At 51.9% G+C, this 14,967-nt stretch overlaps 5 protein-coding genes across 5 annotated transcripts; 2 read left to right on the forward strand and 3 right to left on the reverse strand.

Annotated features, from left to right (window-relative positions):
- Positions 1-2,401: 2,401 nt before the first annotated feature.
- Z520_01945 (uncharacterized protein) lies at positions 2,402-3,593 on the forward strand (the record flags this gene model as incomplete). Its single annotated transcript, XM_016772459.1, has 4 exons — positions 2,402-2,491; positions 2,584-2,966; positions 3,063-3,130; positions 3,244-3,593. The coding sequence occupies 4 exons, from the start codon at positions 2,402-2,404 to the stop codon at positions 3,591-3,593; spliced, it is 891 nt and encodes a 296-aa protein (XP_016635929.1).
- A 262-nt stretch (positions 3,594-3,855) lies between these two features.
- On the reverse strand, positions 3,856-5,904 carry Z520_01946 (uncharacterized protein; the record flags this gene model as incomplete). The annotated part of the gene is made up of 8 exons (XM_016772460.1): positions 3,856-4,049; positions 4,116-4,404; positions 4,470-4,585; positions 4,639-4,764; positions 4,820-5,220; positions 5,287-5,381; positions 5,441-5,635; positions 5,701-5,904. The coding sequence occupies 8 exons, from the start codon at positions 5,902-5,904 to the stop codon at positions 3,856-3,858; spliced, it is 1,620 nt and encodes a 539-aa protein (XP_016635930.1).
- Positions 5,905-6,376: 472 nt separating this feature from the next.
- Z520_01947 (uncharacterized protein) lies at positions 6,377-7,456 on the reverse strand (the record flags this gene model as incomplete). The annotated part of the gene is made up of 1 exon (XM_016772461.1): positions 6,377-7,456. The coding sequence occupies one exon, from the start codon at positions 7,454-7,456 to the stop codon at positions 6,377-6,379; it is 1,080 nt and encodes a 359-aa protein (XP_016635931.1).
- Positions 7,457-10,159: 2,703 nt separating this feature from the next.
- Z520_01948 (uncharacterized protein) lies at positions 10,160-12,472 on the forward strand (the record flags this gene model as incomplete). The annotated part of the gene is made up of 3 exons (XM_016772462.1): positions 10,160-10,429; positions 10,484-12,232; positions 12,290-12,472. The coding sequence occupies 3 exons, from the start codon at positions 10,160-10,162 to the stop codon at positions 12,470-12,472; spliced, it is 2,202 nt and encodes a 733-aa protein (XP_016635932.1).
- A 1,265-nt stretch (positions 12,473-13,737) lies between these two features.
- On the reverse strand, positions 13,738-14,814 carry Z520_01949 (uncharacterized protein; the record flags this gene model as incomplete). The annotated part of the gene is made up of 3 exons (XM_016772463.1): positions 13,738-14,083; positions 14,155-14,508; positions 14,561-14,814. The coding sequence occupies 3 exons, from the start codon at positions 14,812-14,814 to the stop codon at positions 13,738-13,740; spliced, it is 954 nt and encodes a 317-aa protein (XP_016635933.1).
- Between the last annotated feature and the right edge of the window lie 153 nt (positions 14,815-14,967).

The following is a 14,967-nucleotide window of genomic DNA, read 5'->3' on the forward strand; positions in this document are numbered from 1 at the left end:
GCTTTGTGTGCTGATGAGAGGAACCACATTTTAGCGAAAAGGTAAATAGCCAACAAATGCAGGGATTATTGTCATTAGAGAACTCACGCTCCTCCATATGGAACAATCCTGGATCCTTCAGGGGCCTAATCCCTCTGGTCTCCAGATCTTCTGTATTCCTTTGCTCGCTTTGTGCAGTGTCCTCTGCTTCTCAACTATATCCACTCATATTCTGCGTGAAATTTTCCCAGGGAGCACTCGTATATACAGAGCTTTCCAAGATTATGGTGCCTAAATATGTGTCCTTTTCTTATATATATACACTTCGAACTGTACTTTATCCCTTATTATTTTCAGTTAGGAAAGGGAGTGAGGCCGCATAGAAATTTCAACGTAAACCTCCGCGGCGATGGGTGGACGTACGCCTTGTATTATTTGATAAGCAATACGACGTTCCCCTTTCTTATTATCACATCAGTTCTAGGAACAAGTACCGAGTACTACTACACATATGAAGAACAGAAATAGCACGTGCTCTTGCTTTGCTTTGCTTCGTTTTGGCGTAGCAGTGGTTGTGGGGGGCCCGTCAAGAGGCGAAGTTCAGTGGAGATTCTAGACAGAATTTTCTTGGATCCTCCCATGGTGACACTCACCCGTCAATTAAGGCGCGGGTGAAAGAGCCGGCGACTATGGGGAACTGCCAATATCCCGACCAAGGACAAAGTGCCTCAGGTTTACTATCGGGTTGAATTCGGGACCAAGACAATGTGTGCAAAAGATTCTAAACCAGGTAAGTACTCGTAGTCCCAATTCCCACCCTTACCCACGCCCCGTCCCTGCTTGTCCTGGATCTCACCAGCCAAATACCTCCATCAGGCAAGGTACTCGTTTCGAGAGGCGTCGGCTATTTTTCCTGCGGAATGACGAAGAGGTGGCGCCTCAACCTCATCGGGGCCATTTGCTCGAACAGTACAGGTCGCCGACGCAGGGGTAACTCACAGTAGCACCCACACATAATGATCTGCAGGCTTTCGCTCTTGTGAAACCAAAATCCACAGTCGTCCCCGGTCGGACAGGCGTTGCTTGAGAACAGCGACGGAAGAAGCTGACATGGCCACCCAACGTCGTTGGATAACCAATCCTAGGTATGCATATTCTGCCCGACCGATCTCCTCAGGATCTGTCACGCACTGTCCTCACTCGCGCCCTCCGGGGCTTTTACTCCAAGGACATGTTGCAATCTGAAGGACCGTACCGTTTGCCTGGATCGATCCTTACTCAACACCCTCCTCAACGGTCCCAGGATCTTGCCTGCCCTTCCTGCCCTGGCGATCAGACAAATCCACAAGCGGCCCCGCATACCGTTCCGTAGTTTTCGTTTTGGATCTTCTTCTGTCATCATTCCAACGAATCGAAGCCCTCTGACATCCACTTCTCCACAAGAAAACCTAGACGATGGGACGGGGGCGTGACGAGGCAGCGGCGGCGGCCGTTTTTCTCGAACTGTCGAGGGATGCTAGTAGCAGGAAAAAGAAGAGAATTAGAGAGAAGCTTGCAACGCTCAAGCTTTGTTGGACGGCATGTGAGCGTTCATCAAACAACATATCACCATCTCCACGCCATCCTGTCTCTGCTGTCACTTCAATCCTTCAAAGCGACTTTTGTTGTTGGTGTTCTCAAGTATGGCCGCGGGACAGTCGGTCCAGGGATTGTTGGCTGCAGTCCCTCAATGCGCTGTATGGTGATATCACCGCGTATTCCATCTTCCTTGGATGGGCTCTTTGATGGACGATGGCTGACACTAGGCCTTCGCTTTTGCCGCTTCTAGGCTTTGTGCGCCGAATCCCTCTTTCCGTCCTCGACATGCGCTACGACCGACCTGGCATGCATATGCGCTGATGCATCTCTCGTCACGCGCATTGAGCAGTGCAACACCGCGAACTGCACCGTGATCGAAGCTTTGCGTAAGTTATCAGTCTGTTGTCACCGTGGCCTGTATATGATATGACCAGCAAGAGAGAGAAAGAGAGAGAAGATATTCTCCCTGCCTGATCTGACGAAATCTTTCACGCAGGCGCCGTCAATCTTACGGGAAAAGCATGCGGTGTCATGCCGAAAAACACGTCTCACACCTATATCATCGTCACATCGATCTTCATGGCACTTGCCGTCGTCTTCTATCTGATCAGGCTTTCTGTCCGACCGCCTCTCGTTCCGGGGTTCCGAGTCGACGACGGGATCATGATGGTGGCAACTGTACGTGATATCTTGACTTTGTAAAAAAGGCCATAAACGCTCTGGCAGAGCTGACAGATTCCACACAGCTCAGCGTAGTTGTTTTCACGGCGATCAACTTTCAGGGTACATATATGACCGCCCTCTTCCACGACCCTACTCGAATCATCAATTCGTTGACTAACACATGCTTGTTGCGAACTACACAGCTGCACACCTTGGCCTAGGGCAAGACCTGTGGAACGTTCCGCCCGATGACATCGATATCGTTTTGAAGGTAAGACTAAGGGTGGTGGTGTTGCCATGATGTGGCTTGGGGCGAGCTTTTCAACTCTGGTAAACTTGAAGGCTGACGAAGGCACCACACAGAACTTCTTCATCGGCGAATTCTTGTACATCTTTATCTCGGTCTTGACGAAATTGGCCGTCTTGTCATTCTACTTGGCCGTCTTCCCCCAGCCATACTTCCGGAAAGGCGTGTACATCGTCATCGGCCTGTGCATTTGTTATTTTGTTTCGTACATGTTCGTTCTCGGCTTCGAATGCACCCCTGTGAACTTCTTTTGGGAGCAATGGCGTGATCCGACCGCAGGAACGTGTATCAACATCAACGCTGGAGGCTGGGCAGCCGCGGGCATCAACATCGGGCTTGACCTCGCAATTCTCGCGCTGCCGGTGCCTGTCATCCTCAAGCTCGAGATCTCTCGGCAGCAGAAGCTCCAGATCTTGAGCATGTTTGGAGTGGGATCGTTGTAAGTCTTCCCTCTTTCTCTCTCTCGTTCGAAAGTGGCCAATCTGCTCTTGGATTAGAAGTGTCAATACTGACGGGTTCTTCGATTGTTCTACAGCATCACCGTTGTCAGCTGCATCAGACTTCAATCACTGATCAACTTTGCGAAGAATTCCAACCTTACATGTACGTGACTCCTTAGCTTCTGCCCCATTTCAGGAAACACTCGTCTCTATCTTGTTCGACGGCCTTGGAATCCAGAACCTCTGCTGATTTTCGTTCCCGTCAACCCCTCGCAGTTCACCTAGAACCAATCTCTTTCTGGAGCTCCATTGAACTGGACATCAGCATCGTCTGCGCATGCATGCCGGCCGCGCGGCTGTTCTTGCAGAGAGCCTGGCCATCCAGATTCGGGACGACCAAATCCAACGCGGGCTCGTACATCCGCCAGCCCAGTGTATTCGATGCGCCGCATTATCAGTCGCAGTTGCCGGAACGCATGACTCGGAATTACTCAGTGAAGTCCACCAATGTGAACGTGTCACAGACTCAGCAACACAATAACGACGTGGAGCTGATGGAGTCCGACGGTTGGCGTGGGGCATATGTGCCGACGAGGGATGCAAGACCATGGTTGTCTAACCCTTGAGGAGTATTAACAGTGAAGCGACGACACTTCCTGTTTGTACAATGATGGGCCTCATGACAATAGGACAGAAGAGCGGTAATGAGCGAGCGCTTGACAAGAAGATGCATGGTTCATTCTAAGCTAGTAGGTGTACTCACATACTCTACTTAGCCGCAGCTCTGCTCTGTACTTTTTGGCGGCAGATAAAGCATTCATCTCACCCTTGATGAGGACATCCAATCTCATCACATCGTGTTACTGCAGGCCGTCGCTACATTGATGGCTATTGACTGATAGGACCTGCCGCAGGCGCAATCGCAGCAGCGTCAAAGCTTATTCGTTTCCTGTCTGCTTCAGCAGGCACTTTCCTCCTGGTAGTGCTTTCTGCTTCAGACTCAGCGACGTCAATAGCCCTATGATTTGCGCCAATCCGCTTATCTCGCCAAAGCAGGAGTTGAATAAGAGCTGTCCACAGGACTGCGAGAAGAGGAACTGGTTAGCTGCGCCACATCGAGTGGGAAAGAATATAAGGGCTTTACTTACTGAGAAGAACCTGGAGAACAAGGGACCACGTATAACCCTTTCTTGCGGCCGGAAAGTCCACAGTCTTCCAAACGAAATTGGGCGCCACGGCTTGCACGACGTAGGCAAAGTCATTGCCTGCTGCCACCAGCAACGCCCTCTTCTCAGTGTCGCTCGAGCATATTTCATTGATCCAGCTGAGGATGAGTGGGCCAGCTCCAAATCCGATCTGACTGAGCCAATATACGACCTTTCGATCATAGACGTCGGTGTAGAGCGGCATTTGGCGGAGGACGACGCTAAAGATCAACTGCATTCCATATCAGTACATATCCTAGTCATGGAAACATTCACGCTCGATCGCCATGTGCGTACGGTGATAAAGGCACCTGCATAGATGAAAGGCCAACGTCGGCCTCGAAGGGGGCCGTCGGAAAGCCATCCCCATACGAAAGACATGCCAATGAATATACCGATTGTAACGTTAGGCACTACCCCGTCTTATCAGTGCGGATAAATCACAGATGGCCTAAAGAAGACCCACGATAGTTGATTTCCGGAATTGTGAAATATGTTCCTGGGACTGGATAAGGTTTCTTGTCGAAGCTCTTCAGCCAGTAGCCCATAGCCGGTTGATATCCGCCGTTGTTCCAGATGACATACAGCATCGCTAGATCTGGCTGTTAGCACGAAGAATCAAGGGTTAGATAGCAAGAGATACACACGGAGAAGATATGTATGCCAACTGAACAGAAGCCTCTTGAATTTGGGCCACGTCCAGGGCTCCCTTCCAGCGCGGCCGATGGCCTTCATGCGCCTCACTGAAAGCTCATGCTCCGCTTGCGTTGTCCACCACGTTTTGTTATCGTCTTGCGGCAGGTTGGGAAAGAAAATAAAGCCTGTAACCGCCAGAGGAAGCGTGATGATGCCGTCGATGATGAACAGCCAACGCCAGCCTGCTCTGCCGTGGATACCGTTGAGGCCAGTATATGCTGCGGCCTGGAGAAACCCGCTGAAGAGTTGCCCCATTGAACCGGCCAGCCAGAAAATCATGGCTCGCTTGCCAAGTTCGCGTGGAGTGTACCAGCTTCCAAGAAGATAGTGGATACCAGGATAGAAACCAGATCTAGGTTTGAACAATGAGTGACCAAACGCACTAGACAGGATCCCGAAGGGGGGAATTTGTACGTACTCAAACAAGCCAACCATGAATCTCAGAGCATAAAGCGACTTGTAAGATTGCACAGATGACGTGGCCATAGTCGCGACTCCCCACCCCAGCTCGAGCTGTGGTTGCCAGGATAGTAAGCAGAACTTTTCGGACACGAGGCATTAGAATTGCCTACCGTAGGAATGACGACCCGGGGCGACAGCCTCGTCAGCAGCAAATTCGATGGAATCTGGCCTACAACATAGCCCACGGTCCAGATCGACGTGCTTGTCACAAGTTGATTTCCAAACATCGAAAGATCCTCCTCCATGCCACTCAGGAATGCATTATTGACATTGTATTGATCAAGATTCTTGAGGAAGTAGCCGATCTAGGAAGTCCCATAAGCCAAACCACAGAGCATAAGAGCCTTGCGAAGAAGAGATGGGATCTTACCGAAGCAAAGGTCAACACAAATGCGTCTACCTTGAACAATAGCCATCGCTCCTCTTTGGGGAGCTCCCATGTATCCCATACATAGCCTTTCCATGTCGAGATCGGCTTCACGATGAGTTCCTCCGAGCTCTCGGCAGAGGCGGAGGATCTGGCTTCGACGTCCACTGTGGTCAGAGCAACCTCCTGCTCTGCTGCCTTGCCCATGATGACTGATCAACAGGTTCAACAACAGCTGTCGCGCAGAAGAAAATACAAAAGCCGTTTCTGACTCTCGACCGGCCCATATATTCGTCGTCCAACCCATTTCTTATACATCTTTTCCCCGCTGGTCGATTGCGTCGCGGCAGCCAACATGTGTGAAGCACGCAATCCTGGCCTTGTATGTTGAACAACGCGAGCCGAAATTCTACCTATTGGCCTTAGATAAGATAGTTGGCTCAGATCCTGCGTGCTCCTGGTTCTCTTTCCGCGAAAAAGTGTTCGAGGAGGGTCGACTGATATTCGCAATACTTGACTAAGATTATACCATTATTATGCCATTCTTTCTGGCACACAACACGTTGCAAAGTGCGCCCATCCAAAAGAGAAGGCGGATGTCAGCAGAATCTGTCCTAGTGGGAATATCACACATCCTTTCATTCTCATGACGAGATAGTCCAGGCTCAGTCCTCCTGGCTTAAACAGGCGGGAGGACTTTCTCGTCTTGGTACAACTTGAACCATTTGCGAATCATGTCGTCGGTATAGACCGTATCCGAGAACCCAGCCCTCCGGATCTTGATGCAACTCATGAAACTGCTTTGGGTCTTAGCCTTTGCGAAAATGAAATCGGTGAACTGGCAGCTTTGCCCCAGGAACTCGTCCAATCCAGGAGCCTTGAGCCCATACTTTTCTCGAATCCGATCCCATTCCTCGCTGAAGCTTGGAAGATCCTTGGTAAAGCAGAACGGCTTGTCAGGGCCCGGTTGCATGCCGAGGGTTTGGGCAACCAAGGGCCAGTCTTCCCGCAAGCTCGAACTCTCGCCGTTGGTCAAGTTGTAGATTTGATTCTTTGCCTTGGGTTCGTGCAGGATCCATTCGCAGGCCTTGGCTATCAAATCAGCGTCGGTCGACTCGAAGACGCCCAAAGCGTGTCCGGGGAAGTAGAGGGGTTCTCCCCGTTCCTTGAGGACGGCGGCGTAGACACCGATCGTGCCGTATAGATTCATGGCACCCCCGATACTCAGGCCGATGATGAGTGAAGGTCGAACAATGTTCCAGCTCCAATTCTCACCTTGCTGTCGGGCTTTGAGGTAATCTTCCTGGGCCCAGTAGAAGTTGGGCACGGCTCGATCCTCGTCGCGATCCTCTCGCGCTCCGTGGCGCATCGGGTGGACATGCACCCCATAAGCCTTGGGGCCTTGCAGGATGGTGACATTGCGGAGTCCCTTGGCATACGGCGCAACTGCTTCGACCGTGTTGCGCAGCATGAGCCCATTGCGATCGATATGCTGCTTTTGTAGCCACCCGGCCACCAGGTTCGGCTCCTCGTGGAGGGCCGCGAACACGATTTGCACGATGCCCGTCAACGGCGACAACAGAGCCTTGCACGCGGCTTCGTCTGACAGATCCAGCGAGTGCCACGAGGCGCCATATGTATTCAAAGGCTTCCGTCGAGACACAGCAATCACGTTGTATCCCCGCTCACCATAGAACTGCATAGCAGAGCGTCCCACCACGCCAGTTGCACCCGTGACCAAGATCTGCTCGTTGGCCATGTTGCTTGCTTTGTGGACGAGTATTTGCACAGGTCGGAATGTCGCCCGGCTGCGGGTTCTATACCTCCATCTGGACCGAGGAGCTTCATGTCGCCGCCAAACAGGCTCGGTATGTCCGGATTCAGAAATGCCGAACCCTCCGCTTTCGATCGTGGTGCCGGATGGTTAGCCGAGAACCGCAGGTTGTTACGAACTTAAGTGTGGTCAGTCCTCCTCTCCAAGAACAAAAGGGTCTCAAGGGCTCTGTCACCACTAACTGACGAGAAATAAACTACCATACAGAGTTGGCAGAAGCCAGTGCCTCGATGTTTCGCTGGTATCGTGAAGCAAGTGACGTCCTATGTGTACTTTTCGGATATGACGGTTCGCATATGCGGATCTAGTTCTGCGTGGGGAAATCGACTCTTTAGAGGCACAGTAAGTTGAATGACGGATGAAACCCGAACCACCGTGTCTTGAGTCCCCAGTATGACCAAAGTCCTCTCAGGCCTGTGGACGTCGTAATCGTTAGTGACGCGTCGAGAAACCATAACCTCCCGCGCGGTGTCACTATCTTCAGCGGACTGCCCTGTAATTATCTAGTCGTACCATTTCCCACAATACTAGACACTTATCTCAACATCGGGCAACGCTGAACTTTGGAGATCTTGATAAGACGCCCTGTGGTGGCAAGAGGCACCAGGCAAGTTCCACTCACATTGCTGCCGAAACAGAAACAGCCAAGCCTGCTATCAACATAAGATGACAATGCACTTCTTCCTGTCAACACAACACCACAGGGCTCCTCTGTTATGCTTATTTAACAGTTCGTATTTCGTATACACAATTACGCGATGGACATATCCTATTATTGGAGGTCGCCTAGAGAACGTCTTCAGACTCCAAATGCTGTGCACAGTAGCAAGGCTACGTTCAGGGTTGCGAGGCTGCGTTTCATTTCTCTTAGTTCATTGGTTCTCCTCTCGTTTGCTCTGTGTTATACTCGTGTTCAGTGTGCATATTATTGCTCTACCACCACCACTGTAAAAGCAACAGCACGAGAATTTACAAGGCGCGACTCGAGCGCTGCATTTGCAGGACGATGTTCTCAGCGACGCAATGCACTAATAATTCCGGCACGCCTCACGCCAAACTTGTCTTAGATCGGCATAGCGTACTCGCTCAAACAGGGGATGCGCAAGGCGGCGGGCAAGGGGTTCAAACTTCCAGTTACGGGGTACCCGATTCCTACCTACCCGGTACTCGGTACAGGTACAGCCACCTGCTAAATGGCTGCTGAGGCACGCGACCCAGCTGCGAGGTGATTAGTAGGAACGCAGGCTTGAAGGAAACCCCCAACCTCAACGCTTCTGGGGACTATGAGGGTCCCCTGTCGACGTTTACGGAAGAATCAAATCTAATCCGCTTTATCTCTGTTTGTTTAATCTCTTGTAGGTCTCTCCACGTACAGCTGTTCTCGAGCTCATCGACCCCATCCTCTCGTGATAGTTACGATGTGGTGCCTGGATGAGAGACGACACTGCTTCGTCGATACTGTGACTGACAACCCCAGGAGTGTGGGCGCCACGCTGAGACTTCCAGCCTTCGCTTCTTACGAGTGTGCTTCGTGGATATGAAGCGCTGCTGTTGAAGACTTACTGATATCCGGCGCCTACGGTTGGTGCTTGTTGTGACCGGGAAACAAAACCGGTGTCTTTCAGCCAAAGTTATTTTCAGAATTAGGATCCATGGATGCGTCACGAGCGTCGTCACCGGTGGGGGGTGATATCTGTAGGCCTAATCTGGTAGCCGACGCGTTGGAAGCGAACCCCGTTGGTTACGATAACGTGTCTAACTCGTGGCCAGACTCCATGCTGGTCCATGCTTGTCCGTGCCAGGTGAAGTGGGTTTGTGCGGAGTTCCTGCAGACTGCAGGGGGCGGGGATGCGCCAAAGCAACGCTGCGGAGCGAACGGTACGGATTAAACTTTGCAGTTCTGACGTTCCAAAACGCGCCCGATGAAGCCACAAGCGAGGTTTATCATGGGATGCTCGTTGAGAGCGACCAAGAGAAGAGATGGTTTTTGTAGGACGAGGCGCTTTGACTTCAGTCAACTCGCGACCGGCGTTGCCTTCGATCGGTTGATGTGGAAAGCATAGCCCACTACAACACGCTGATGTTGTTCCCACAGACCATTAATTTGTGCCATGCGAAAACACTCGTCGTTCGCCTCCCCACAGCGGCTGAACACGAAAAGGAGCAAACATGTCTACCTACCTAGGTAGGTGCCCGGCATATGCTAGCCCTGTACTGAGTTCGCTCTGTGGGCCCTCGTGCAGACGGTATCTCAGCTGTGTGTCCACTGTAGGGAATCCGCCTCCAAGTCCAATCTGTCTACCCGTTGGAGGCCCGCAACGCACATTCATCGGCCAGGGCCACTATGGCCAAAATTGATTCGAAACGCATAAACAACAACTTGCTGGCTTTGACCCACATTGACCGTTCCCAGGAGATGCCACGCGGTATGTTCTCCTTATATCTTGTGTTCGATCTCGCAACAGTCCACATGGCTCAGACCTCGACCTTCCTTCGACCTTCCACCATCCCGACAAGATCATTTGTCCGGTCTCGTCGAACCGCAGACGTCCAGGAACGTCGTCCACTCATTTCAGAGTATCTTTCTACTCGTCCCATCCTTATTTTCGGTCGTTGAGTTCCGTCAATATGGGGATCCGGCTCTTAACCTTATGGGTCGGAGTCTTTCTTGCTACGGTTGTGAACGTGGGAGGCACACAGACTGGCGACGTCTCGTGGAACGATTGGAGTGGGCAAGGAGACAACACTGCAACACACAAATCGCGGGTCTCGCCCGCGAAGACGACCGTCACGAGCTCTTGCAATGAACATGCCTCAGCCAGCTGGTCCTGGAATCGGCCGTCACCAGCCGTTAGCCACAGTCGCAGCAGTGCTTCTCGGTGCCCGACTTGTCATACTGTACTTTTTCCGTCCATATCCACTTATATAAGTAGAAACTGACACGACCGATAGGTCCAGACCTCCTCAACTGGAGTATCGTACTCCGGTCCGGCCATAACAGGAACAGCGGAATTACCGTCTTATCTCTCTACCCTCATTTTCCCGTCAGCCTCAGCAGTACCGGAGAGTCCAGACCGACGACGGGCTTCTCTGGGGGTCAATGCCCTGCCTCAGGGCAAGACCAACGGAAATTCTCCCCTCGGGACCCTTGGAGCACCAAGGTTTCCAAAGTACCTGCCCGACTCGAGCCAGGCTGGCGGCTTGCCTTGGGGGAATCGCTCTGCATATACCAACCCTTACACCTCCCCACCATCCACTGGAGTGGTAAGGTCTTATAACTTCGTCATATCTAGAGCAACAATTGCCCCAGACGGAGTGTATCGTTCCGGTATACTCGTCAATGGTGCTTTCCCCGGCCCTACAATCGAGGCAAATTGGGGCGACACAATTCAAGTTACAGTGACCAACAACATCACCGACCCCGAAGAAGGGACCTCTTTGCACTGGCACGGCCTGTTGCAAACGGGAACACCTTATGAGGATGGTGTTCCAGGAATCACTCAATGCCCGATCGCGCCCGGGCAGACGTTTACGTATTCTTTCAACGCCGACCTCTACGGAACATCATGGTACCACGCACATTATAGTGCGCAATACGCAGACGGAGTGTTTGGAGCGATGATCATTCATGGGCCTACGAACGCGGACTACGACGAGGATCTAGGGCCGATTTTCGTTACTGACTATTATCACGACTCCTATTATACAATCGTGGAGGAGGTTATGGGTACCGATCTCACGAAAATTGCGCCAACCTCCGTTAACAATCTCATCAACGGAAAGGGAATCTTTAATTGCTCACTTGTCACCGATAATTCCACCTGCGTCTCTAACGCGGGGTACTCCAAGTTTCAAATCACGTCAGGACAGTCCTACCGACTTCGACTCATTAATGGCGGTGCCGAGGGTTTACAACGATTCAGCATTGATAACCATGTCCTCACGGTGATCGCCTATGACTTTGTCCAGATCGTACCCTACACCACCGATGTCGTTACATTGGGGATCGGCCAACGTGCCGACGTGATCCTTCATGCCAACGGCACGGCGGACAGCATGTACTGGATGAGGTCCACGATCAGCACGGAATGCTCCTTGCCGGACCAACCTTACGGCCTGGCCATGGTGTATTATCAAGACGCCAATACCACAGCTACCCCAACGTCGTCGGGATGGACCGTGAATGATACCGTCTGTGGCAACGACCCTCTGAGCGAGACTGTCCCTTATGCCTCGATCACCCCACCAGCGGTCAACACCACAGTTGACATTGCTCTCAACTTCGAGATCAATAGCACCGGTCATTTTCTGTGGACGATGGACGGCTCAAGCTTCCGCACAGACTACAACGACCCTATCCTCATGCTAGCGAATGGTGGCAACGACTCTTACCCCTACGACCCGGAGTGGAACGTCTATGATTTTGGCAGCAACAGTAGTTTTGTTATTGTTCTCAACAACGAGACTCCTCTGATGCATCCGATGCACATCCACGGCCACAACATGTTCGTCCTGAACGAAGGCACGGGCAGCTGGGATGGGACCGTCGTCAACCCTTCCAACCCAACCCGGCGGGACGTCCAAATGGTGCAACCCGATGGATACATCGCCATTCAAATCATTGCCGATAACCCGGGCGTGTGGCCGTTCCACTGTCATATCGCCTGGCACGTGAGCGGAGGACTGTACGTCAACATTCTGGTAAGTCAATTTTCCCAGCATTGAACTATTACCGCCAACTTACTAACTCGGGGACAGGAACAACCGAATCTCATCGCCTCGTCCATCGAGATCCCATCGAGCGTCAACGACCTGTGTACGTCGTGGAGTGCCTACACCAGTGAAGGCCCTGTTGACCAGATCGACTCTGGACTGCGAAGACGGAATCATAGGAGCAAGAAAAAGTTTCTAGGCGCCGTGCGAAGGCACCGGAGCGGCTAGACGAGTTGTTGCTTGATTGTTCGACGGAGTTGCGGTGTGCCCGCACAAGGCTCAGGCGACAGCCTTTTTTTTTGGGATTTCCGGTCTTCATGAGATGCAAAACTCTAAAAGTGGCTCCAGCTGCCTCTCGCTTGCCTGGCGCGACGGGTATTATGGTAGATGATGGAGTTTTTTTGGCTCATATAACGTGAGGGGTCCCATCGGTTCGAAGAAAGTTTATGTATTCTAAGTCTGAGCTTTTGATCAGTGTTCATTCGGTACGCATCACCCCGACATTTGCTTGTGGAAGAAGGTGAGCAGAGGTCTGGTAGGCCGCTTCTCGTATGCGGCCTTGTAAAGGAATTGCTTGCTATCAAATGAAAGACCTCAATCTGGCACTATTGACCAATTACTTTACACGGGCTGGTTCGATGCAAAGCGCTGTAGCCGATGCTGGTACATGTCAACCACCACCGTCACAAACATTGCCCTGAGTCTAGACCGAGAAGGGCAGCCTTTGTGGCAGCCTCATCGTTATTTGGTGTGTTCAACAGGGCCAATTTCGACAAGTGGCAATGAATATTACAAGTCGGATGTTGTTCCTGTCTGGTGCAGGGATAGATGGATCGTTTCCAAGAATGGTCGCGGTCGACTACTACCGAATGTAATATGGCTAACTTTATCCCGATCATATTATTATCTATGATGGGACCGTTTTTCGGCCCTAATGAAAAGGCGGGATCCCCAAGAGAGAGAGGGTGCCCTGCTACGTGCTGTACTGCTTTGCTGAACAAGTATCAACTGAATCCCCGTTCTGGGTACAAAGCTCACTCACGACTCACCTTGTTTTGGGAAAGGGGTGATGTGATGGCGGCTCTGTGCCTACCTCCGGTCTCGCGCCAGCCGAAACTGCCCCTGACTGTGGCAGGCACGGTCCTGGCCACTGCCTGGCCAGGGGCTAGCGTCTTGGCACCACACTGCCTTCGGATAGGCGAGCACTGGTCGTTCTGTACTCGCTAGGTAGTTACATAGCTCATGCAAGCATTCTCGAGAGTTTCTTTGTGGTCTCCTGACACTGAGGCACAGGTCGACGACGTATCTGCGCGCGGCTCACCGGCTGTGGAAAGAAGCTGGACGCTACCATTTACACCCATCTTCGCCATCGCCGGGTTATATGCGTTGCTGGCTCCCTTTTCCGGAGGCATGAGATGTGTCCATTGACAAGTCTCCTCAAGACCTGTAGGAAATTACATGGCAATTCACCCTGTTCAACCCAAGTCTGTCCACTACAAGCCATCCGTGGGCATCCAGACTTTCGTCCACCGCTCATCTACGCTTGTGCCTTCTTGGTAGAACCGCAGATCAGTGCTGAGTCTGATCCGATTCAACTTGTCCTCATTCAGCGTTGTGCCGTGGACGATGTAGGGGTCGTGAAAGATGACATCTCCAGCCTCATAGTCCGCCGTGAGCCATTCCTTTGCTGCCCTGAAATCGCGACCTTCGGCCTCGTAGAACTCTTGGGCGTCGGTCCCAGAGATCCATTCGGGGCCATGTTCTTGTTGTATGCTCTGAGTCGTTCTTCGCGCGGTAGTGTTTGGGCTTTCTCGGTGAAGTTGGCCTCGATTTGTCGACCTATCTCGGTCGAGTGTTTGAGGTAAATCAGCCCGCCGCCATCGTGTGTGATGTCACCTATGGGCACCCACGCCGTCAAAAAGTCGTTGGCCGGGTTGCCCCCTCGGAGAAAGATTTTGTCGTAATGGATCGCTAAACTGATCCCGTGAGGCACGCAGTGTCGCAGCAGAGTCCGAGCAAGTAGGACTTCCTTGCCCCAGCCCATAAATTGCCTCACAAACTCGCGCATTTGGGGGTTTTGTAGGAAATCAAGGTATTCTGGTGTGCAGTGCGCAGCCGCCATGGCTTGGAGTTTCGTGCGGTCGGGATATGAAGGCGCACCGATGCTGTTAAACTCTTCAGGCGACGAAGAAAAATCGAAAAGGCCATCTCTAGGGTCACTCCCCGGTGCGATCAAGCCGGTCGAACGCATGTGAGTGAAGTAGCTGAGACTCAGTCTTAGTTGGTGGGCTGGGAGACAATTTACCTCAAACTCACTGTTCACGCATATCGAGAACCACTTCTCGGGGAATTAGGCCCTTGATCAGAATGTACCCATCTTCTTCGTACCGTCTCCGCATCTCGACAATGGGACTGTCTTTAAGCGTTTCTCGTAGCCACCCAATGGCGGAAGGGTTGCTTGAACGTCCGCCATTCCACCTTACAACCGGGGGATCCCTGGGAGTGTGAACAGCGATTTTCTCGTTCTGGGGGAAAGGGATTAGAACAGGGTTTTCGACAAGTCCAGCCATCATAGTGCGACGACAGTATCAGCTCAGTGGGCCGCTCTTAGTCTTTGTCACCACATGCACAAGTGTCTTTTATATTCTGGTAAAGCCGGGATGTGAGATCACAACGGCTACAACGAATTGGGTAATCATCCAACCTTGTCACCAACCTATCCA

This window comes from Fonsecaea multimorphosa, assembly GCF_000836435.1.
Source record: "Fonsecaea multimorphosa CBS 102226 unplaced genomic scaffold supercont1.3, whole genome shotgun sequence".
Taxonomy (NCBI): domain Eukaryota; kingdom Fungi; phylum Ascomycota; class Eurotiomycetes; order Chaetothyriales; family Herpotrichiellaceae; genus Fonsecaea; species Fonsecaea multimorphosa.